We start from the raw sequence: 24,585 nt of genomic DNA on the forward strand, positions 1-24,585 counted from the left end.
TGTTATTTAAAATGCCAGAATCAAATGTGAGTATTTTAGATTGTCAGCCATTGCTCATGACGTCAGTTAAACCCACCAGATCCTAGGCTATCAGATGGCGATGTTGTTTACATGCGAGCCGACACTTCACTAGTTGTCATATCTGCCATGTATGAGAGGTATCCCGGCCTAAACACGAATGCATTGAAATACTACCCGTTAGGGCAGGCGCCCCCTGCTGGGAAGAGTCAGGCTCCTTCTCTGAGGGAAAAAAAAATCAACCTACATCAGGGGAGCCTTAAGACACGTGTTCAGGTGTCTGATGAAAAATATTGAGGTTGCATTGCATCCAAACAGGAAACAGTGACAATGACTGTCGCCATATTGTCTCACCACAAATTCCACAATCCCACCCACACACCCACTCACACTCACGCACATACAAAAGGCTCAGGACTGTAAGGGTTGAATTATACTGTTTTAAACTTTGTATGGCAGATGTTAATTTTATTCTAGTATTCTTTTTTTGTAAATACACTGCTGATAATTACCGGTATTGTTTTTCATGTGCTTATATCACTCAAATATGTACATCATAGGTGTCAAACCAATTCCACAAAGGGCCAAGTGGGTGCTGGATTTTGTTCGAACCAATACCGCGCAAACAGTTTAACCAATGATTTTTCTGTTGAAACAAGCAGCACCTGACAAAGTTTAACTGATTACCCATGTAATAGATCAGATTGGTCAAAAGGTGTCCTCTTCATTGGTTGGAAAGAAAACCTGCACCCACTTGGCCCTTTATGGAGTCAGTTTGACACCAGTGATGTACATAATTCAATTGTCAGTAAAATAGTTAAAAAATAAAGTAATTAAAAAAAACACTTTTCTCATACAAGAAATACAACAAATAATTCAAGGCTGACAGTTATCAGGCCAATGAGGTGTTCATTTTTGTTCTTTTTTTACAAGGAGTTGGCAACCCTAAAGACAGCATGCTTTCTCCTGGAATTCGAACCGCTCACCCTTCAGTTACTGGATGATCCTGTCTACCGAATTTGCTCCGGCCGCCCCCATTGATTACTTTTCATGTTCAATTGTACCTTTTTGGAGTAATTTGTCTTTTGTAGTTCTCCGGCAGCAAGAACTCTCTCCCACAGTTTAACAGGGACAGCAGCGACATGGTGTGAGCAGGTGATTGCCGAACTGTGCAGCGGAAACAGGTAAGGTGTCTGAATCACCGGCCACCCCTGCGCCTCCAGGTCAATCACGACCAACTCCTCTTCAACTAAGACCACTAAAGCACTGGGATCTCCTGGGCAAGACAAGAGATACTGGGAATTACAATACTTGAAAATAATTAGCATGCAAACAAAAAAGGTTGACACAATTTTAAGAGTTAAAATGACAGAAATGTGTGTTTTTATAATCTACCTACTACCACTGACTGTAAAAGAAATAAAATAAAATGACTTGACAAGCCCTGGTAACATTACCCATAGCATTAGACATTCAGCGTTTGTTCCCTGCTTTTCACTGTTCATGGCGCCAAGTGGACAACCACTATGCTTTCTTTGGCGTTGGATAAACCCATATTTGGAGTATTGGGGTGGGACACGTTCTCTACGTCTATGGGCGGGAATCCAAATATGTCGACTCTAAAGAGGTCACGGGAGTGGGCACCAATGACAGTATTAAGGCTGCAACAACTAATCGATTATAAAATTAGTTGCCAACTAAGTAGAGATCAATTTTTGTCCGGAAGCTATGAGCCGTCCCGGTTGGGGCTTCGTTTGTTGGTAATGTGAGGCCCAGATTAAGAGAGAGAGAGAGTTCACTGCTCGTCTTTTACACTAAGGTTGGGTTGATAAATCTATAACTTTACAAAGTGTCCAGTGTTAGATTGTCTTTTGTGTTGTTAGATCCAGTGTGCCTCCGTCAGAGGTGAGTAAATGAAGCCAATTGTATTGTTTGGATCATTTGTTGATGAGACTTACTACTTAGCATGGAGCGCTAATCAGTGTCTTAACTGTCCATTTGTATTGTGTTTTGGCAAAGCATATTGGCGCTTGCGTTATTGTTAGATAGTAAAGCTGTCTCATTTCTTTTTATAAAGAAACCACACACATAAACCCAGTTTTGTAACAGTCTCCTTTCCACACAAACTCAAATTCAAACTGTAAATTGTCATACAATAGTGAGTGCTTTGAAACTGGATTGTATTTATGAATAACTGTTTGATAAAGAAATCGGATTCATTGCAGTCTGCCTCCTCGTTTGATTTTTTGTCGCTTAGTTTGTTTAAAGAAACTAAATGAGCCATTGACACAATTTATATCAGCACTTTGCCCACAAGATAAAAATATCAATCAGCAGCAATTTTTTTTTTTTTTGAATGAACATGACTTTTTTCTTATTTCTTATTTGTGTGCTGAGAAATTATTTTCATGTTTTTATACTAAACTTTTATTTAAAACTTTTTTATGTACTTCCTAAAACAACTTAGTTAAATTGTGAAGATAATTGAAAAAAGTTTCATTTATGCAATTGTTGTTTAATTAATCATTCTATGAATCAATTATAAAAATAATTGTTAGTTTCAGCCCTAGCCAGAATGCATCTTTTTTTTTTTTTTTTTTTTTTTTTTAGTTGAATCTCCTTTAGCATAAAAGAACCTACCTACTATCATCTACTTTTGGACCTATAGATCCAGCGATATACAGTGGACCCTCATCATATGAGCACAATCCGTTCCACAACCAAGCTCATAACGTGAATGTGGGGACGTGGGGGGGGGGGGCTCAGATTTGAGTGCCAAATTTGTCTTCTACATGTAAAATTACAATAGTGCGGTCATTTCTTTTCTATAAGGTCACCATTTTATAACACCTTTTAACTGCTATGTTTTGTGGTTAGAAAAGCTAGAGCCCGTGACAAATACCACAAATAGGCAAGGTTTTCAATTACTTCATTTTGAAAGACGGCTACTAATACTTACCACTGACGTCTTTGATGACAAAGAAGTCAATGATCCGGGAGGTGAAGTCCAAGGCGATATGTGTTTTATTATGGATTACAGTGATACAGTGTCTGTCTCCAAAACTTGCTCTTGGCATGCCACCACTGAAGAGGAGGAATGGTGTCCTATAAATATGAACACAGGTCAAACAATCAATCAATAGAACAGTACGAATAACTTCAGGGAATTTTTCAAACAATATTTATTACATATATTATTATATTATCATAAATAACATATCAAGTTAAAACTTGGAATACAATGTGAAGTGTTCCCAATGGATTTGTACGTGTGAGCTCTTGCAGTGAGGAAGTCTGGAAAATTTTTCGTAACACGAGACATCAAAACAACAATGAATGGGCATTCAAAAGTTAGGAAACAGGACCCCCAGGCTGGGACTACAAGAACCTTTTTGATGTGCTTAACCATTGACAGTCAAAGAACCTCATTCTAATAATATGAAGGCCTTTTCCCAGCAATGGTAGCAGTGTGCAGTTTGCCACGTGGAAACCCATTCATCGTACTGTGGAAGGTGCCATTCCAGACGGCAGTAAGCATTCATGGCCATTTTGGATGCAGCGGCAAAGCACGAGTTAATCTGCCGTGGAGGGGCGCATCCCAAAATAGAAACTATTTTAGAGCTCGTCCAGTGGCTCTCCGACCTCTCCTTGCTAAGTTAAATGATATCTTAAAGCGTGCTCGTGTGGAACGGCAGTTCACAAACGACAACAAAAACTATTCATGTTCTCGCCGAAACTATAAAGCTCTTTACATGGCTGTCGAGGTTTCTTGAGTAACAATGAAAATAAACACATCCGAGTTGCAGCTACTGTAGTAACCAGCCGCAACATTGCTGCATTATCACATAGTGTTTGTCATTTTTCTTAGACCACACGGAGGAGGGGCACAAAATTTCACTCACTTTGTTCACCATTTTCTTCTTGGTGAAGACACTAACTAAATTGGCTACTTATTCATTATTATGAATTTGCTTGGTATATCCTAGGAATGTACACAAATTGATCCTCAGAGGCGGATTTTTTTCATTTTTTTCTCTCTCAAAGTTCATCAATTGCAGACTTATTGTTGCCTGTATGTTTGGAGTTAGCCAGTAGAGGGCATACTTATGTCTCTGTGTTGGAGTAATTGTGTTTAACGAATTAACTAATCTATGCTTTCTTTATTATAGTTAGTCACCAGATATTATAACGTCTGTCCAGCCGGCCTTCTTTGTCCTTGATCACATGGGCAACTTCAGATCTAAGATTTCCTTGATCCTCGAAGGACCAAGAAAATGTTAGCTCTTACGTTAGGTTTAAAAACACCTAACTTGACTAAAAAAAAGAACACGCAGGAAATCGATGTACTTTTTATGGTAAGAAGCTCAGACACTTTGCAGTCCCGCTGTTGGCTAGCTCACTCACAGCTTAGAGTGCCCTCTTCTCCATTTATTCAGGAAACAAAAGGAACGGAGGGGGCAGGGAAGCAACACATAACATACAATAGAATGCATAGAGCACATGAGGGCCACATGGCCCAGTAGCAAGGATGCTGGCTGGACAGATGTTATCCTATTTGGTGACAAACTATAATAAGGAGAGCATTAGTTAGTTAATTTGTTACACACTTACTTAAACAATCTAGTCGGTCGTAGTTCGTTTGAAATTGTTTTGGCTGCAAAAGTCTTTAAATACTCTTCAAATTATATAGCAGAAAACAACATATGCAACACTTCAGAAAAGATACACACGTGTTGAAATGCATGGGTGAATGAAAACACAACATACCCCTCTTTTGTATGCAGCTGAACTATTTTGGAAATCGCTTTGCAAGGGAAATGTCCTGGGGGAAAAAAAGGAAATGTATTTCTTCTTGTCCAACAGTATAGGAATATGAGCAAGGATCATCCTCACCATAAGGAATGTCTGATTTCTCAATCTCGTTTTCATCTTCCTCACCAAACTTCCAACGACAATAGCTCCCATCACTGTGAGAACTAAGAATGTATCCTCTGTCCTCTGTCCACCATAAGCTCTCCAATTGCTGTGGTGGTATGGACATTGATACAACAAAAAATCTTGATTGATTCGCATATCACTTCCTACCTGAGTTGCTGGGAAGTGTTGGATGGCATGACGTTTTTCAAGATCCCAAATGACAATTAGACCTCGTCCATAACCAATAGCAATGTGATTAGGGTTGACTGGGTTCTCCTGTAAGGCTTCAACATGTTCTAAACTTCTATGCCCCATGCAGTCATCTGGTACACTGAAAGAGATAAAGGAGCACTTTTTTACATAATTAGAGTAACCCCACCGTGACCACAATCCTATCCCAATACATAATATTCAACAATTGACATTAGCTCAAATACCACTTACCACCTGACACTAGTGACCAATTACAGACATCCCAAGTTCCAAAAACTCATTTCAGGGAGATGTTTATCGACCCCACTCATGCCAACAACCGACACCCACGTATCCAACACTTACACACTTAATTTTTATTAACTTTTCATGATTAACAAATTAAAAATAATAATTTAATAATGAATAAATATTTCATTAAAAGTGATTTTTAAATTAATTTAGCCTACATTTTGCTTAATTGTAGGACAGTCTTTAACCTACAGAAATAAAAATGCAGGTGATGGCGTGTTAAATTTAGCCTACCTCTTTCACAGTCATTAAGTCCGCTGTGTGTAATGCTCAAGTCACTGAGTTGCACACATTACACCTCGCTACGGTGTTGTCATCATTCAGCATAACTAGACAGGGATATACAGTACTTTAGAATTTATATTCTGCTCTAAAGAGAGTTTTGTATTTTCGTTTCTTACTGGAGGATTCCCCATCTGCCGTCTCGCAGACTTCCCTCCTTACTGAGAGCAATAACTTAAGTGGCTAGGTAGTAGGTACACAACTAGAGTTGTCCGGTAATGACTTTTTAGCCGATAACCAATATTCCGATACTGTCCAATTCCAAAAATCTGATGGGCTGCGGGAGGATGGATTACACCCATAACCGCCCTCCCTCCCCAGGCTGGCTGGCTGGGTGGTGGCTGTGGCCATGAGGTGGCGCCCGCGCGGCGTCTCCGCTCGCCTGCACAGCTGTCGCATGTTTGGTGGGGCTCGCGCGCGGCTGGATGTTATTGGGCGCGCTCGGGTGGGGGGCCCAGGTGCCGGGATTGGCGATGGGGAGGCGTAGGGGCGGTTGCCGACGGGCTTACACTCATAAAGGATTCACACAATTACCTATTTATATACTTATTTATTTTCTTTTCTTCTGTTAGCCCATAACCCCTTCCTGTTCGCTACTTTGTCATAATAAACAAGATATGTTTAATGATCACAATTGGAGTATGTCATACTTTCAATGTGAAACATTAAAACTGTTCCGACCAACCGGACACTTAGACTTCCGTTTTCCGTGTCAAACAGCTGAACAGGACAGGCTTTTAAAAAAATAAATAAATCTGATACCGCTATTAAACCGTTATAGATATATTGGTCAAGGACTTAAAACTTTATACGAATCGTATCGTGATGCCCCAGTGGATGTGTTAATAATGAGAAATGTAACAACTTCAAGGTTTTCCAAACAAACATTCTGTAAAAATAAGAACAACTTCAACTGGAGTTATGAAAAAGGGCCTATATTGTACCACTAGATTTACTAATAGGTTTATCATTCATTATTTTTCAATCATTTATTGTTCATTTAATTTTTGCACCCTGAATGCAAATGGTCTGCTCGCATAACAAATCCATATCATCGTAGTTTAGCGACATCTAAAGGCCAATACACACAACTGCAGTGTTAAGCTGGTACAGGCCCTTGTACAAACGCAAAAGGCTTCTACATTCACTTTGAAGGCAACATGCATACTGGCCCTAAAACGATGTCGAAATACCCAATATTATTTTAAAATGCTTTTATCGCCGATATTATCAGCTACCTGATAATATCGGACAACTCTTTACACAACGGTCGACGACAGTAATTTGAAACCCTGCCAAACTGCAAGCTTATTTTGCTGACTAAACCAATCAGTGCGCCTTTTGTAAAGAAGTCACCCTGAACATTCGCCCTGAATGGAGGAAGCACTCGCTTTGAACAGACAGGCATGCACGCAAAATAAATAAATAAAACACTCCCTTGCATTTTCGGAAATTGCAGGATATGTTATCCGACTCGTGAGCATCAGGGAGCCACTATATATATCTGGGAAACTCCTGGAACTTCCAGGAGACTTGGGATGTCTGCAATTAACACAGGATTTGGTAAATATGTATAAGCAGGGACAATACTCAAGTATAAATCAGTCATTTCAGTAAAGTCTTCAGGTTACAATGTGCACTTATGGGTTTTTAATTTTTCATTTTGCACTCATAGTGGGCACATCCCACCATGATGTTTCAACTCAGACAGGACCATTGATTGCATATGATCAGATTACAGTGTCCCTGAACATTGAGAATAATCATATTTTTAAAAAAAATTTAAAAAAATAATTTTTGCAGTTATGTGTGTATCCACCTGTTGGCAACTGAAGCAAGGCTGATGTTCCTTTCCTCGAGCTCTCTGAAGCCAGGGACCTGAACAATAAAGACATGCCCCCCTTCCGATCCCAGCAGCAACAGATCCCCAGAAGAGTGGGCCAAGACTGCCGTCACCCTGGTCACACTTGGAGGGGCACTTAAGAGGGAAGAGTTGATATTAGTCAAGTTAACTTCCGAGGATTTGACAACTTTTTGCAGTATCCCAAAGTTCACCAAGGATTGAATAACAACGAGAGGCTCAGCACATTGTGTTTTAAATTAGACCTGTGTTATCTGTGAATTTTAAAAGTGTTGTACTGCCATGTCATTAAAATGACAGCCGTTACCAGTCGGCACATGTAAGACAGTATGAGATGTTCCACATGTACTCATGCTGTAACTACTATGTCCAGGTGTGTTCAGAACAAAGGTGGGTAGAGTAGCTATAAAATTTACTCAAGTACATAATGTTACTCTAGTATGAGGAGTCAACCAAAACATTTTATCAAGTACAAGAAGTTAAAAAAAAGTATTGGGTGAAAAGAATACTCGCGTAAAGACTAACCGCTTACAATGTCCAATTGTTTTTTGTTTTTTTTTCCTCACAGCAGAACGTCATCTATACAAACTGTTATTATACTGAACTATAGCCTGTTACATGATCATAGGAGGACATAAAAATACAAAAAATCATCAAATTCTGACTAGGAAAATCCACAGAAATGAAACATTACCCATCAAAAGAGCACGAGTAGACATATTTCCTAACATGAAATTAAAACGTATCATATCTCCGGTTTTTCATGGTCCATTGGTGCCAAATAAAAACTGGGATTGAGGTTGAAATCTGTGCTTACCAGTTATGTTGACGGCAGCGCTCTGTGTCAAATAGTTGATTTTTTTTTTTAACGACGCTTTAAATACGCCATAGGAGTAAATGTAACCCGTTACTACCCACCTCTGGTTAAGAATGATAATGTTTTGTTTTAATGAATATTATTGGAAATCTTAACCACATGTCTAAAATACTGTAGATTATCAAGATAAAATGAACATGTTCGCATATTTATTTGACACAGTCTGTATTCAAAACTGGACGAGTAAGCTTTTGTTTATCATTGTGGACACTACTATGATAAAGCCCACAATCTGACAATATATTTTTGTTGGAGTAGCTCGTGTACTATTTGTAAAATAGTTGAATTACAATGTTCTCTTTGGAGCCATCGGAGAAGAAAAACCGTGGTCTGAGTGATCATTTCCATCTCGCTGTGACAGCAGCAGGTCAAAATCGATTTTTCACAGAAAAGAAAAATGGTGCATGGTCACTGATGATTTTAAGGGTGACTGTTTGGTGGAAGAGCTACTACCTGCTATTGTGATAGTGAAGGGTGTAGGTCTCTTCTTCTGTTACAGTGATGTGTTGTTTGTATGCAGTGGACACTTTTTATTGTCTCATACAGTGCTGGCCAAAAATATTGGCACCCCTGCAGTTCTGTCAGATAATGTTCAATTTCTCCCAGAAAATCATTGCAATTAATAATGGTTTGGTAGTAATACCTTCATTTATTTTGCTAGCAATGAAAAAACACAAAAGAGAATGAAAAAAAATTAAATCACTATCATTTTACACAAAACTCCAAAAATGGGCCGGACAAAAGTATTGGTTGGCATCCTCAGCCTAATACTTGGCAGCACAACCTTTAGACAAAATAACTGCGAACAACCGCTTCCGGTATCCATCAGTGAGTTTCTTACAATGCTCTGCTGGAATTTTAGACCATTCTTCTTTGGCAACTGCTCTAGGTCTCTGAGATTTTAAGGGTGCCATTTTCAGATCTCCCCACAGGTGTTCTATGGGCTCCAGGTCTGAACTCATTTCTGGCCACTTTAGAAATCTCCAGTGCTTTCTCTCAAACCATTTTCTAGTGCTTTTTGAAGTGTGTTTTGGGTCATTTGTCCTGCTGGAAGACCTCTGAGGGAGACCCAGCTTTCTCACACTGGGCCTTACATTATGCTGCAAAATTTGTTGGCAGTCTTCAGACTTCATAATGCCTTTGGAGATGGACATGTAGCTTAGAGATTGCCCATGCTTCCTCACAACTTTCGCTTCTCAAGTCCTCAGACAGTTGTTTGGTCTTCTTTCTTTTCCCCATGCTCAATGTGGTACACACAAGGACACAGGACAGAGGTTGAGTCAACTTTAATCCATTTTAACTGGCTGCATGAGTGATTTAGTTATCACCACCCCCTGTTATGTGCCACAGCTAAGTAACAGGTGCTGTTAATTACACAGATTAGAGAAGCATCACATGATTTGTCAAAGTGTGCCAATACTTTTGTCCAGCCCATTTTTGGATTTTTGTGTAAAATGATACTGATTTTTTTTTTTTTTTAATTCCATTCTCATTGCAAGCAATATAAATGAAGGCATTACTACCAAAGCATTTGCAATTGCAAAAATTTTCTGGGAGAAATTCAGCATTATCTGACATAATTGCAGGGGCCAATACTTTTGGCCAGCAGTGTATGGATGACCCGCTAACTTGATGTAATTTATCAGTAATTTGAGTTATTTTGTTATTGTGCGGCTAATTTGAGTAAACAAATTGATAGCATTAGTCTGACGTCAAAGGGACTGTGCAGTCATTTCGATGATGTATTTCTAAACATATTAAATATGTTTCAAGGTAAGTGGTTAGTGGTAAGAACAGGCTGGAACAATTAAGTCCTGAATCTCTGAAATATAGCAAGAAATTGTTTCTTCTCATCCAGCAGGATCTTTGGGTGCTAGAATGGTGCGCAGTGGCATCACCTAGAACCTTGTTCTTATAATTTAAATTCATTGTATGGAAAAAAGAAAAATCTAAAGCCTTGCAATTGTACTTGTGTTAATTAAATGAAAATCATTTATCCCTCTTAGCTTGAACAACAGGTAGTGTATGTTTCCTAAATGTTAATTGAAAAATAAAGAAATCATTTTGGTCCATTACGGGAGGTTTATTGAAGGGTATGAACCCAAACGTTTTAAATTCTGCCTTTAAAGACAAAGTATTCATGTTGATCAATGCCAAGTACTGTGTGCAATGTGTGTATATAATTTGAACATTTTACCCTGGTGGACCAGTAAGAGTGAAGCGTCCTATCTCTAGAAGCTCTGAAAGTCCTGTGTGGGCTCTCAAAGTCCACATGTGCAAACTGTTGTCATCAAGTAGAGTCACCAGCTCAACCTAAACACAATACATCGAATAATGTATAACATACATAAATAATACACACAGTGTAATCATTAAAAATCGCAAATATTCATCATAAACAATTATATCCAACAAAGGCTCACTCTTTCAAATATTCAAAAGTGCGCTTTGACATGTCTGTACCTGGCGGGGTAGGAAATGGATTTGTGTGACTGCGGCATTCTCATCATGGAGACCCATGAACTCCACCCCTGGGGCTCCATATCTTGTATTAGGTTATGGAAACATAAGATCACATTTACAGTATATTTAAATCACATCAGCCCTGAGAATTCTGAGCGTTTTCCAGCATAAAGCTTTTATACACATCTAATCTTACTTCACGTTCACTGTAAATTTATACAGAGGTTGGTAGTAACGCGTTACATTTACTTTTGGAGAAAAATGTACTTCTAAGAGTAGTTTTACAACACCATACTTGAGTAGATTTGTGAAGCAGAAATGCTACTTGTACTCTGCTACTTTGGGCTACATTAAAGTCGTAACATTTTTTCCTCTTTATTCTTCATATCAGATTTAACTTTATTTTTGCCAGCACAGTGGCTCTACCAGTTTCACCAATGAGACGTCGCAACAATAATCACAATAATCCATTACACCAATCAGACGTAACAAAACATGACCACACACAAGCTTGCAGTTGAAGTCCAATGATCAAGCTCTCTCCCAGTTTTTATTTCACACAGATAGACCACGGAAAACCGAAGATATGATTAGGGTTGGGCATCGACCATCGATGGGAATCGGTTCTAACACTCCGATGCTCCCTGAATCGTTCGATATTTTACATTTCAATTCCATGTTTCGATGCCCTGACCACCCAGCGGAAAAAAACTGCTCAAGTTCAAAGACTGATATTTATATACAAGTTAAACTTAGCCCTGTGAGAAGATCATAATTTAAAAAATCATCGAGAAGTTAAGACTTTAATATAAACCATGCAATTTTTTTTTTACCCTGCCTTTTTTTAAATTTTTTTTTTACCCTGCCTCTTTTTGGCCTAATGTGGTCATGTAAGAGGTTACGCTACAGTATAATAAAAACAGTTCATTTAGATCAGGGGTTGGGAACCTATGGCTCGCGAGCCATATCTGGCTCTTTTGACGGCCGCATCTGGCTCGCAGACAAATCTTTAATTATAGAAAAAGAAAAGAAAATCTATTTATCTGTCTATCAATCGCATTGGCAACGCAGATGAGGCAGACACTGATCGAGTGGGGCCACCGTATTTTGCTGTCAAAAAGAGCGGCCGATGTGCGCGTGTGCGTAGTAATTTTCCCACCGTTTTAGTTTCGTTTTCCCCGCTAATTTTAGAAACCCTTTTGAGAAGATGGCAAAAACAAAAAAAGACGAGGAGTATCGTACTTTTCAGCAGGAATTGACAGAGGAATTTGCCTTTGTGGAGAGAGCAGGTTCTGCGGTGTGTCTAATATGCAATGATAAAATTGCATCTATGAAAAGGTCAAATATAAAGCGGCACTTCGACACCCGCCATACTACATTTGCTTCGAAATATCCGGCGGGGGACAACAGGAAGAAAGCATATCAAAAGCTTCTTACAAGAGTGCAAGCTAGTCAGTAGTAACTCCGTGTTTGGACCAAACAAGGTGACTGGAATTCGGCTAGCTTTGCTGGCGCTTTAGCAATTGTGAGAAACGGGAAGCCATTCACAGATGGGGAGTATGCCAAAGCATTCATGCTTGATGTTGCCAATGAGCTTTTTGACGATTTTTCGGATAAAAACAAGATTATTAAACGGATAAAAGACATGCCCCTGTCAGCAAGAACTGTTCACGATCGTACCGTCATGATGTCAAATCAAATTGAAGCAACGCAAGTGAAGGACATAAATTCGGCTCCATTTTTTCACTCGCTTTGGATGAGTCAACGGACGTTAGCAATTTATCACAGTTTAGCGTGATCGCAAGGTATGTTGTCGGTGACACACTGCATGAGGAAAGTCTGGCAGTTTTGGCTATGCAAGGAACAAAAAGAGGGGAGGATTTATTCAAGTCCTTCATTCAGTTCGCTGAAGAAAAAAATCTACCAATGGACAAACTTGTTTCAGTGTGCACTGATGGTGCTCCGTGTATGCTTGGAAAAAACAGAGGATTCATGTCGCTTCTTCGTGAACATGAAAAGAGACGTATCCTAAGTTTCTCAATGACTGCATCACGCTTAACCTCATCAAGTTTCAACCAGACTACAAAGCCATCAGCAACACCATGCAGCACCAGAAGTCGCATTAATGGTAAGAAATATTCATCATTGATTAGCAACAGCATAACAATGTTATTAAAAAGAATTCAGAGACCTATTGTACTTTAAAAATGTTGAAATTACATAAAATGCACACATTACTCTTATTTTTAGTTTTAAACATATTGTATGGCTCTCACGGGATTACATTTTTTAAAAAATGTGGTATTTATGGTTCTCTCAGCCAGAAAGGTTCCCGACCCCTGATTTAGATGATGTTGTGTTGACACTAAAAATATATAGTTGTTAAAAAACAAAAAACAAATACGAAATACATTTTTAATTGTACTTTAGTAAATTTTTGGATGACTACTTTTACTTTTATTTGAGTAATATTATTTTGAAGTAACGCTACTCTTACTTGAGTAAAATTATTGGCTACTCTAACCATCTTTGAACCCAGGTACATGTTTTCCGTTCTTTCCTCAAGATATCCTCAACATAAGCGCCACTGAGACATCATGCGGGCTGGATGTTGTCCTTCAATTGTTTTGATGCTAATGCATTAGAAGCGCCCCAAACAAGGATACAATTTTATTGCTCCAGAACGGGTACCAATTGCCAGCAGCTGCAGAGAGGGACTGTAGCCGAGGGCACTCGGTTGGTGTGGGAAGCCATGCTCCACCGTCTATAGAGAAGGGAGATAAACAGTAACAGTGAAAATTAACCTTTGAAAAGTAAGAAATGAACATCTGACAATGACCAATCCATCCATCCATCATCTGCCACTTTAGCTGAGGTCAAGTCGTGGGACAAACAGCTTCAGAAGGGAAGGGAAGCAATTTGGCAGTGTATCAAATACTTGTTCTCCCCACTGTATATGCCCGAGTAGTCCATCCATCCAACCATCCATCATCTACCGCTTAGTCCGGGGTCAGGTCACAGAAGCAGCAGCTTTAGCAGGGAAGTCCAGACTTCCCTCACCCCAGCCACTTCAACCAGCTCCTCCAAGAGGATCCCAAGGTGTTCCCAGGCCAGTCGAAAAACACGGTCTCTCCAGCGTGTCCTGGGCTGTCCCCGGGACCTCCCGCCAGTGGGACCCGCCCGGAACACCTCTCCAGGGAGGCATCCAAACCAGATGCCAGAGCGACCTCAGCTGGCTCCTCTCAACGTGGAGGAGTAGAGGCTCGACGCCGAGTCCCTCCCGGATGACCAAGCTTCTCACCCTATCTCTAAGGGAGAGCCCGGACACCCTGCGGAGGAAACTCATTTCGGCCGCTTGTATCCGGGATTTTGTCCTTTCGGTCACGACATAGGTGAATCGAGAGCTTCGCCTTTCGGCTCATACCACTACGGACCAGTGCAGAATCCGCATCACTGCAGATGCTGCAAAGTGTCAGATTTAAAAAAAAAAAAACTGTTATTAATCCCTCTTAATATTTTTTTAAATTGGTAAAATATAATTCAGGGTTCTGGCATTCTTTTAAAAGTCAAATTTAAAGCTTTTAAAGATTTTTTAAGACCTTAAAAGTATAATTTAAGACCAGGACATGTCACAACAATTTCTGATGAAGATTTTTTTAAAAATTTCACTGTAACTGGTGTCTAACTGGCAGCGAATGAACATTCATTCATTCGCTGATTCGCTGACAATCCCTCCCATTTCAAACGGATTGGACGTCGATGGCCATCAGTGGCAGTCAATGCCAGGAAACATGTTCATTTGGAGCATTTCACGTCATTTCCTTTTGATTTTCGGTCACTTCCTTTTCCTTTAGGGGCATCACATCCTGTTGATATTGGGTTACCGAAAAGGAATGTCCCCAAATGAATAGGAAGGGACTCAAAATAAAAAGGAGCTAACCTGTAAATGCCCTAAAATGAACAGGAAGTGACCTATAAATGCCCACAAGACTGGCTGTGAATGCTTTGGTTTCCATGCCATGACACCGCTAGACATCCAATCCATTCAAAATGAATTGGATGTCTAGCGCCGTCAATGGCAGCCAGTGAGCTAACACTATTCTAATGGAAGATTTTGGTCCCAACCTGTTACTGCCTTTATTTTATTTTTTTTTTAAAGAGTGACACCTTTTTTAAAGCAATATATCTTAGTGGGAACATAACGATAACCTTTTGGGTTACATGGTACAGCGATATATCACCTTTTCAATATATCCTTACTGTGCACCGGGCACTGTTTTTATTTTCACCAGTGGCTAACCACCTCTTACAACACCACTAGGTAACTTTTCAACCTTTATAAAATATTTTCATAACATTTGTGATGATATGTTGACTGACAACTAGTTAAATGACACCTATTCTATATGTTGAGGGGGTCTGTATCTTTTTCACCGGCACTAATTAACTTTGAGGAGGGCGGCAGGAGCCCTGCCACACAAAAAAAAACTACAAGTGTGCTGACTGCTTCATGGCATACGTGAGTGCCCCCTTTCCCTATTCATTATAAAGACGGAAATCGACGGTAATGCTTTCACGCGAATTCTGCAAAGATGGCAGAGGAGCAGGGACAAAAAGATTTGTCCGAGGGGGGGAAAAAAACAGAGGCTACCAGGATAAAAGGATACTTAAGAATAAACATCGACCCGGCTTTCACACTGTCCTGACACCCCCCTACAAACCGAATTCGTCAGCGCTTACGAGTTTGAGTGAGGTGGTGGGGTTAGCCACACTAAGCCACATGGCTAACCGTCATATGCTATTCTTTAGCCACAACTGGATTCATCCTTCACACAGCCGCTGGAAACAAAAATGTTGTTTAATCCATCTGCAGACGACTATCATGATTTTACAACACTATGCAGGTGTGCGCTGGTCCTCATGGCAAACGCAGTTTTCCTTAAGGCAAAACACTACCGCTTTGGCCACCAGCATCGCCAAAATTGACCAAAACTGAAAAGCTTACCAGGTTTTGCTTTAAATAAACCATCTTCCAACCATTTTTGTTTAGGTTTACACTTCCCCATCTCTGCATATTCCCACTCACCTCTTCAACCACAAATAACCAGAAAATGGCATCGTGGCGACAACTCAAGTCGCTAATGTACACCGAGGTTGCGAACAACGTACTGTATAATATATATTAATCCCAAACTCTCGTATTTAGTGCACGGCCATTAATAAAACAAATATTATCCAAAAAAAGTTTTAAATCAACATGGGTCCCAAGAAGGTGAAGGCAGGTGGTGAAAAAAGGTGAAGCTTAGCATTTAAATTAAAGATGGAAATGATAGAAAAATATGAGCGTGGTGCGCACATCAGCGAACTGGCTCGCCAGTACGGTCGGAATATGTCTACAATCTCAACGGTCCTCCTCCGGCCTCCGTTCGTAAGTCTTTATAAGTTGAGGTGACAATTATTATTATTGTAATATTGGCAAGGAAGTCGTCCGCTTCATCAGGTTTTTAATCATTTATTTCAAAACTTGTGCAACACAACACGGCTACTGTCCGCAGGAGCCGACACCAACAACAACAGAACATGAAAAGTGAAACTAAAAACTCTACCGCATCTCTCTCACTCTGTTATCAGTCACACGGTGCGTTCAGAAACAGCATGCAAAACACAATCGCCACATGAGAACCAGACTCGTTACGGAATAATAAAAGGTCGACCGAGATGGGATTTTCAAATGCCAATACGTATATCTAAAATTTGGCTGATTGCTGATAATCCAAGCCGATTTTGTAAGCCAACATGCCTTTTTTTTTTTTTTAAAAGCAGTGTTTTTCAACCGGTGTGCTGCGGCACACTAGTGTGCCGTGAGAGATCGTCAGGTGTGCGGCGAGAAATTATCTAATGTCGCATTCATATACATACATTGTAATGTCCGTAACTGTGCGGGCCCTTGAAGGGGCCATCAGACAGCAGAGTGGTGATGTAGCGGGAAGCAAGGAGGGAGGGAGAACGGCGTGTGAGCGAAGCTAGAGGTCGCATGTTGCTGATGCCACTGTTATTTTGTTTATTATTATCCATTGTTGCCACAATAAAGTGGGAAAGTCATCACAGACTCCTCTCCTTTCTATTTCCCCATTCGGGGCTATTACAATATTTTTTTTTTTTTACATTTTCGGGCCGAGTTGCAGTAGGAAGCAAGGAAGTAGTAGGTAGAAAGTTCTCTGTCATGTGCAGATGAGCGAAGTACTGTTCGTGTCACGTTCAAAAACTGCTCGGATTTCTAGCCATCAATGACCTTGCTGTCCGCGACAATTTGGACCCCAGCATGTCTACTGCACATTTTGGTTAGACTCGTCATGTGTCGATATACTCGAAAGTGTCCTTTCTATTTTATCCATATGTAACGACCGTCAATCCTCCCCGTGTGTTTTATTCCAACACAGTGTTGAGAACAGTAAGGTGGCTAATGGCTAAAAATCCGAGCAGTTCTTGAACGCAACACGAGCAGCTATCCAACAACAGCGCCATAGTGCCAAGCAGGTTTAAACGTCATCTCCAAACGCAACACCCGTCGCTTCAAAACAAGTCGATGGACTATTTTATTCACTTTCGTGAAAACACAGAAAAACAGGCAACTTTTTTTTGGAAAAACTACAAAGGTAAATGAGAAAGCCCTCAAAGCCATTTGTTGCTAAATCCAAAAAGTCCCACACCGTGATAGAGCCATTAATACTACCTGCCTGCAAAGCCATTGTCTCCAAGATGCTCGGCCCTGATGTGGTTAAAAACATTGCTCAAGTCCCCTTGTCTGATAATTCTTAGCTTTTTCAAGCCTAACTGCAATAAAAAATGAATAACTAAATTGAAAAAAAAAAACTGAGAAAGACTGAGAGCTGTTGAAGAATAAGGATTGTGTTCAAGTTTCACACTGAGTAAGTAAGTACATACTGAGAAATTATTTTATAATTAAATATAATTTAAGAAAATAATTTTGGAACATTTTTGGTTTGTGGTGTGCTGCGAGATTTTTTCCAATGTAAAAACGTGCCGTGAGTCAAAAAAGGTTGAAGAACACTGTTTTAAAGCACGTGGATTATGAGAGGCAATTTAAAAAAAATGCTTAAACAGCTTCAAATTTACAATGATGTCCTGAGACTTAAAGGATTAGTACAGTCTAGTGCTACCAAACCTTCTTTTTATGATTATACACACTCAGCAAGAACAGTACATTATTTTCAAATAGTTAAGCCAACCAGAGCGTCACGAAGAGATGTAAACAAGTGAGACTTTAAGAGGATGCTCACCATGCTAAAGATAATGGTAAGGTGGCGAATGCTGCGCCAATGCTACGGGTTACATTTAGAGTCTAAGGATTACTTAGTAAACACCTTTAAAGCGGAAATGTGAAGTAAGGTTGGCCAACCATGTTTTTGAATAATATCAATGGTTAAAAGATTATAAGCATATTTTCATTTTTTTTTTTTTAACGCAACCCTTCCAGATTCTTTGTTTAACCTATAGCAACGCCCTTGACAACGAAAATGCTTTTCTTCGGCAATCTTCGGAAATTACGTCACACTGAGAAGTGCGAGGGAAGTGCGAGGGAAGTACGTCATAGAACAGTATTGTTTGTTGCATTGCTTCTCGGTAAGATGCCACGGCGGTGAGTGGCGATGTTTTGTTCTCACTCAAACGAAAAGTTGTACGAGTGGCCAAAGGATAGCAGGGCACGTAAATGGACATCTTTCGTTCGCACGAAGCGAATTAATTTCACGCCATCATCGAGTAGTGTTCTCTGCTACAAACACTTCGAAGATGCCTGCTTCCTTAACCGGTCTGCTTATGATCAAGGATTTTGCCAAAAAGTAAGTGTGATTTTTGGATAGATGACTGATGACTTTGTCAAAGCAGAGCTGCCAACTGTTGTGGAATGAACAGTAAAAGCTAGCGACGTTAGCCAAAAGCTAACTCGTGGCAATCCCCGATCATAGTTGTTGTTGTGTTCGCTAGGTTAAGCATGTTTAAATGGTGCTTCATCTACGATCTTGTCGGAAAAGGTTAACCCACTGTCAATCGGGAAAGGGGTGTGGATGTGCATATAGGCGGGTCGGCGTCGCAGTCACGTTGCCGTAAGAGACACACACCGCCGGTGAGTTTGTGCACATTTATTTGTATTTGTATTATGTATTTCCACCTTCATGCTTCAAGCATTGCATTGCATTTGTACGGTTCGGCGTTTCTTTCACGGTGATCGCTTGATAGCCTTCTAGTTTGTGTTTTATGAGAGCCACTGACAGGTGACGGTTGACAACAAGCATGTTGGTTTTAATGTCTCGCAGCAAATCAGAGAGCGCGCAGGTCACGCAGTGAATCATGGGAAAAGTAGTCTCGGGACAACACTGAAGTGGTGCTTTGTAATCTGTTCGCTTGTGTGAAAAAATACATTTCCTCACACCATTAGACGCCACTTCCTTCCGAGTGCCCCGAGCCGTGTTGTACTGTTTGCTCCATGTGTTAATTAAGAAACAAAGTTGTCAGCACGTCGTGTGTTCGATACATTTGTAAACAAAAAGCTCATAACAAGACACTATGCACGATCCGTTTAAGAGACGCTGGAGTAGTAGGAGGCGAGGAGGAGATCAGCGAGAAGCAAAACTTCGCGGTCGAATGTGGCGGCAGTCCGCTATTATTTTGTTTTCTTATTGTTGCCACAATAAAGTGGATAAAGCCATCAACGACTCATCTCCTTCTTTCCCCCCAACGTTTTTATATTATTATTTTATATGCACTAGAGCTGCCGGATCTGCCAAAATGAACATGAAGTCCGATTATTATTTTTTTTAAACAATGTCATCATAAAATTATGTGCAAATGCCTGCATCTTCAAATCATGAAAACAGTTATTATTTTCATGATTTGAAGATGCCTATATTTTACCAATCTTGTAATCTCGATGGGTCTTGTATCCATTCCATGTCAGGTAGTCTAGGCACATTGTTTGCATCCTGATTAGCGTCTGGCTAATACATGTTAGGTCCAACATAAAATTCCAACCGCCTCTTCTTCCTCCAACTCTTCAAAAACTTGGATCTCCTCCCTTGTGCTCGATCTATCGCTTATATCGCTGTTTGAATCATTGTTTGAAGGGCTTTGTATGGCGGCCGTATGTATGGAGCGCTGCCAGATGTTCTCTGTGTGACGTATCACTTCCAGGTTCGTCCCCTTTCAGGCTCGAACTTCGGAAACGCGATTATTTTGTACACCATATAAATTTTTTTTTCATGCTTTATTTGTCGGACAATGTTTAATTACTTTAATTGTGACCCTATTTGGCATGTTATGAAATTACTTCACATTTCTGCTTTAAAGGCTAAAGCAACATAGCATATTGTCTCATGCAAAATCAAAAAAAAAAAATAGGCTAGCCTGAAGCTTCCTATAGGAGCCTGCCTTCAAGCTGCTGCGGGGTCCTACCGTCAGCTTATTTTCTTTGTTAATCGGCCAATGGCGGGAAAAAAATCCATTCATCAGCCCGATATATCGGTCGACCCCATTATATTATTCCGATTTGTAATTATAATTTATTGGTTTTGCTATGTGTAATTGCTATTTTTAATTGTACTAGCAGTATTTATGAAGGCTTTAGCGTAGGTTTTTGGGCTGTGGAACTAATTTATCCAATTATCATGTATTCTTATAGGAAAATCCCACTCGACATACGACCATTTGGACTTAAAAACCAAGTCTTGGAACCAATTAGATTCTTATGTAGAGGTGCCACTGTAAATAAAATCACAACCAACCACAAAAAAATACAGAACTGCAAAAAAATAAATAAATAATAAAGACTCATGATTTTAATTAAAAGAAATGTACAAATTATTGAAGAGAGAAAAAAAACACACACACAGATTCCGAACCACAAATGGGTTGCTTTCCTCGTCAATCTCCTCGCTCTGCACCCTTTTGTGTTTTTGTTTTATTTTATTCTTCCTCCTTGTGCACTTCGGATTAAAGGCTGCAACTAATGATTATTTTCATAATTGATTAATCGGACGAATAATTAAACGATTAATCAAATAAATGTCGCTTCTTTCAATTACCTTCACAATTTACCTTGAAGTTGTTTTCGCCATGTTGTAAGTAGCAATGAAGACAAAATGGATGACTTTTCCTTCAACTGTAACGATTATCAAATTAGTTGGCAACTAATTTATTAATTAATCGATTAGCTGTTGCAGCCTTATTAAGAAGCTAGTTTAGTAAGTAAGATGTCCGAAAATTGGCCAAAATGTGAATTGTTGTTTTCCAAAGTAAAAGCAGATTTTTGTTCATGTCCTACTTTAACTTCACAAAAATGTAATGAAGAAATCTGATATTTACAACTGACAAGTTATATAAATTACGGTTCAAAAGTTTGGGGTCACCCAGAGAATTTTGTGTTTTCCTTCAAAAGTCACACTTTTATTTTTAAAATGAGTTTCAAAATGAATAGAAAATAGAGTCAAAACATTGACAAGGTTGGAAATAAGGATTTTTATTTTAAATAATAATTTTCTCCGTCAAACTGCTTTTATCAAAGAATGTTCATTTTGCAACAATTACAGCTTTGCAGACCTATGGTGCACTAGCTGTTAATTTGTTGAGAAGAAGAGAAAGAATATAAGAGAAACTTCACTCCACGTTTCCAGAAGCACCTCCCACAAGTTGGATTGGCTTGATGGGCACTTGTTGCGTACCATACGGTCAAGCTGCTGCCACAACAGCTCAATGGGTTTGAGATCTATTGACTGTGCTGGCCACTCCATTACAGATAGAATACCAGCTGCCTGCTTCTTTCCTAAATAAGTTTTGCATAATTTGGAGGTGCCACTGTGATGTTGTAGGATGAAATTGACTCCAATCAAGCATTGTCCAAGGGGTATGGCATGGTGTTGCGAAATGGAGTGATAGCCTTCTTTATTTAAAATCCTGTTGATCTTGTACAAATCTCCTACTTTACCAGCACCAAAGCAAGCCCAGAACATCACATGACCTTCACCATTGTTGACAGATGACATCAGGCACTCTTCCAGCATCTTTTCAGTGGTTTTGTGTGTCACAAATGTTCTTCTCTTAGATCCAAAGTCCAAACACCTCAAATCTGTCCATAAATCTTTTTTTCCAATCTTCCTCTGTCCAATGTCTGTGTTCTTTTGCCCATATTAATTGTTTCCTTTGATTATCCAGTCTCAGATAAAGCTTTATCCTTTGCCACGCTGCCCTGAAAACCAGCATCCCGGAGTCGTCTCTTCACCGTCGACATTGACACTGGCGTTTTACGGGTACCATTTAATAAAGCTGCTAGATGAAGACCTGCGAGGTGTCTATTTCTCAAACTAGAGACTCTTATGTACTTGTCTTCTTGCTCGGTTGTGCAGTGGGGCCTCCCGCTTTTCTTTCTACTCTAGTTAGCTCTTGTTTGTGCTGCTCTCTGAAGGGAGTGGTACACAGCGTTATAGGAAATCTTCAATTTCTTGACAATTTCTCTTATGGAATAGCCTTAATTTGTAAGAACAGATTGTCGAGTTTTATGTGAAAGTTGTCTTTTTCTTGCCATTTGGAGAGTTTAATCAAACTTACAAAGGTGATGCTCCTGATACCCAACTAGCTCAATGGAAGATCAGTTTTATAGCTTCTCTAACCACCTAAACGGTTTTGAGCTGTGCCAATATGATTGCACAAGGTTTTCTAATCATCTATTATCCTTCTATGGCAACTAGCAAGCACAATGTACCATTAGAACACTGGAGTGATGTTTGCTGTAAATGGGCCTCTTTATGAAAACAACGTACTGTAGATATTGCATTAAAACCGGACGTTTCCAGCTAGAATAGTCATTTACCACATTAATAATGTATAGAGTGTTTTTCTGATTAGATTTTTTTTTTTTTTTACAATTTTTTAATTTCCATTGAAAAAAATTGTGCTTTTCTTTCAAAAAGGAGGACATTTCTAAGTGACCCCAAACTTTTGAACGGTAGTGTATATGTTACAATTTCAAGAATTTAGACAAGTTGAAGGTGAAGAAGGTCCTGAACAATTATTCGGTTATCGAAATAGTTGTCAATTAATTTGATATTCGATTAGTTGTCGATAAATCGATTAATTGTTGCACCTCTATTGTGCTTGGAGCTTAACAATTAAACTGAGGTATTTTACAGAAAGAAGCATTATGGGTTCTGTTTAATTTAGACTTGCAGTATGGCCCGGCGTTGCTCAAGTTTGTGTAATGTGAATGCAATACAGTCGAATCGGAGATAAAAAATAAAAACTTTCCTTAGAGATGCAGCTGTAATGTAATCATCGTAAAAGGACACCATAAAGGTGTAAATGCGCAATCGCTTTTCCATCACTGTATGAATATCCGGCCGATATGAACCCCCTAGTAATATTCCGGAAAATTGTACATTTTTTTAATATCCTGTATCCTCTTGTGTAGTACTCAAAGCCACTAGATATCAGCACAGCACATTTAAAGTAGTACATGACACAACAGTAATGTTTGAAAGCGAACTACGATTTTGCAGTCTTTGTCAAAAACCGCCCAGCCATTTCGGATTCGAACGAACACACACACACACACACACACACACACACACACACACACACACACACACACACACACACACACACACAAAGTTCCATTTATATACAAGTTTAGATATGTACATTGTCACTTGCCTTGTTGAACTGGAAAAGGTCCTGTTTGAGTCTATCTCTCTGGGACTCGTGGCCATGTCGTCTGAACCTTTTCATCCTGACTCGACAGCGTGGAGCCTTTAGCCCCACTTATACACTGATAAAAGAAGAAAAAGCAAGAATCATTCAAAGTTAAATTGTCATTCACATTTACATATAAACCGAGGCGGGTAGTAATCAAAGGTGGGTAGAGTAGCCGGAAAAATTACTCAAGTAAGAGTAGCGTTACTTCTAGATAATATACCTCAAGTAAGAGTAAAAGTAGTCATCCAAAAACATACTCAAGTACAAGTAAAAGAGTATTTGTTGAAAAGAATACTCAAGTAATGAGTAACATTGTGAGTAACTGCTTACAATGTTGGATTTTTCGTAACACATCATCTATATGAACTATTTTTGTTCTACTGTAATATAACCTATTACATGACCATATCAGGACAAAAAGATGGAAAAAAATGTATCAAATTCTGAGTAGACCAAAACTATGAAAAATCACCAGTCGAAAGAGCATGACTGCCCTCTTGTGGAGGAAAAAAAAAACATTGTTACCTCTGATTGTTATAATGGAGTCATGTGGGTATTGTTGCAACGTCTCAGTGAAACAAACTGTTGGCTATAATGTAGCCCAAAGTAGTGGAGTATTGTGTCTTCTTCACAAATCTAATCAAGTAAAAGTCAAAAGTATTGCGTGGTAAAACTACTCTAAGAAGTACATTTTTCTTAAAAAGTAAGTCCTCAAGTAAATGTAACGGAGTAATTTTAACGCGTTATTACACACCTCTGGTAGTAATGCAATACATTTACTGTGTTACATTTACTTGACTAACATTTTAAGAAAAACATCATTCTAAGAGTAGTTTTAGAACGCCACACTTTCGACTTTTACTTGAGTTGATTTGTGTGCTACTATGGGCTACACTACAGT

At 39.4% G+C, this 24,585-nt stretch overlaps 1 protein-coding gene across 4 annotated transcripts in view; it reads right to left on the bottom strand.

The window, feature by feature from the left end:
* llgl2 (LLGL scribble cell polarity complex component 2) overlaps positions 1-24,585 on the bottom strand; it is a 73,199-nt gene that overhangs the window by 36,513 nt on the left and 12,101 nt on the right. For all 4 annotated transcript variants that reach the window (XR_009061741.1, XM_057825771.1, XM_057825772.1 and 1 more), the window contains exons 2-11: positions 23,643-23,757; positions 13,589-13,686; positions 10,923-11,004; positions 10,657-10,772; positions 7,541-7,699; positions 5,104-5,266; positions 4,912-5,041; positions 4,786-4,840; positions 2,978-3,123; positions 1,083-1,294 (exon numbers count right to left, since the gene is read on the bottom strand). Coding sequence is in view for 3 of the 4 variants with exons in the window: in XM_057825771.1 (XP_057681754.1) it covers positions 1,083-1,294; positions 2,978-3,123; positions 4,786-4,840; positions 4,912-5,041; positions 5,104-5,266; positions 7,541-7,699; positions 10,657-10,772; positions 10,923-11,004; positions 13,589-13,686; positions 23,643-23,717 (1,236 nt within the window). In the remaining variant the exon portion in view is untranslated. The remainder of the gene's footprint in view (positions 1-1,082; positions 1,295-2,977; positions 3,124-4,785; positions 4,841-4,911; positions 5,042-5,103; positions 5,267-7,540; positions 7,700-10,656; positions 10,773-10,922; positions 11,005-13,588; positions 13,687-23,642; positions 23,758-24,585) is intronic.

Source organism: Corythoichthys intestinalis, chromosome 21 (assembly GCF_030265065.1).
Source record: "Corythoichthys intestinalis isolate RoL2023-P3 chromosome 21, ASM3026506v1, whole genome shotgun sequence".
Lineage (NCBI taxonomy): Eukaryota > Metazoa > Chordata > Actinopteri > Syngnathiformes > Syngnathidae > Corythoichthys > Corythoichthys intestinalis.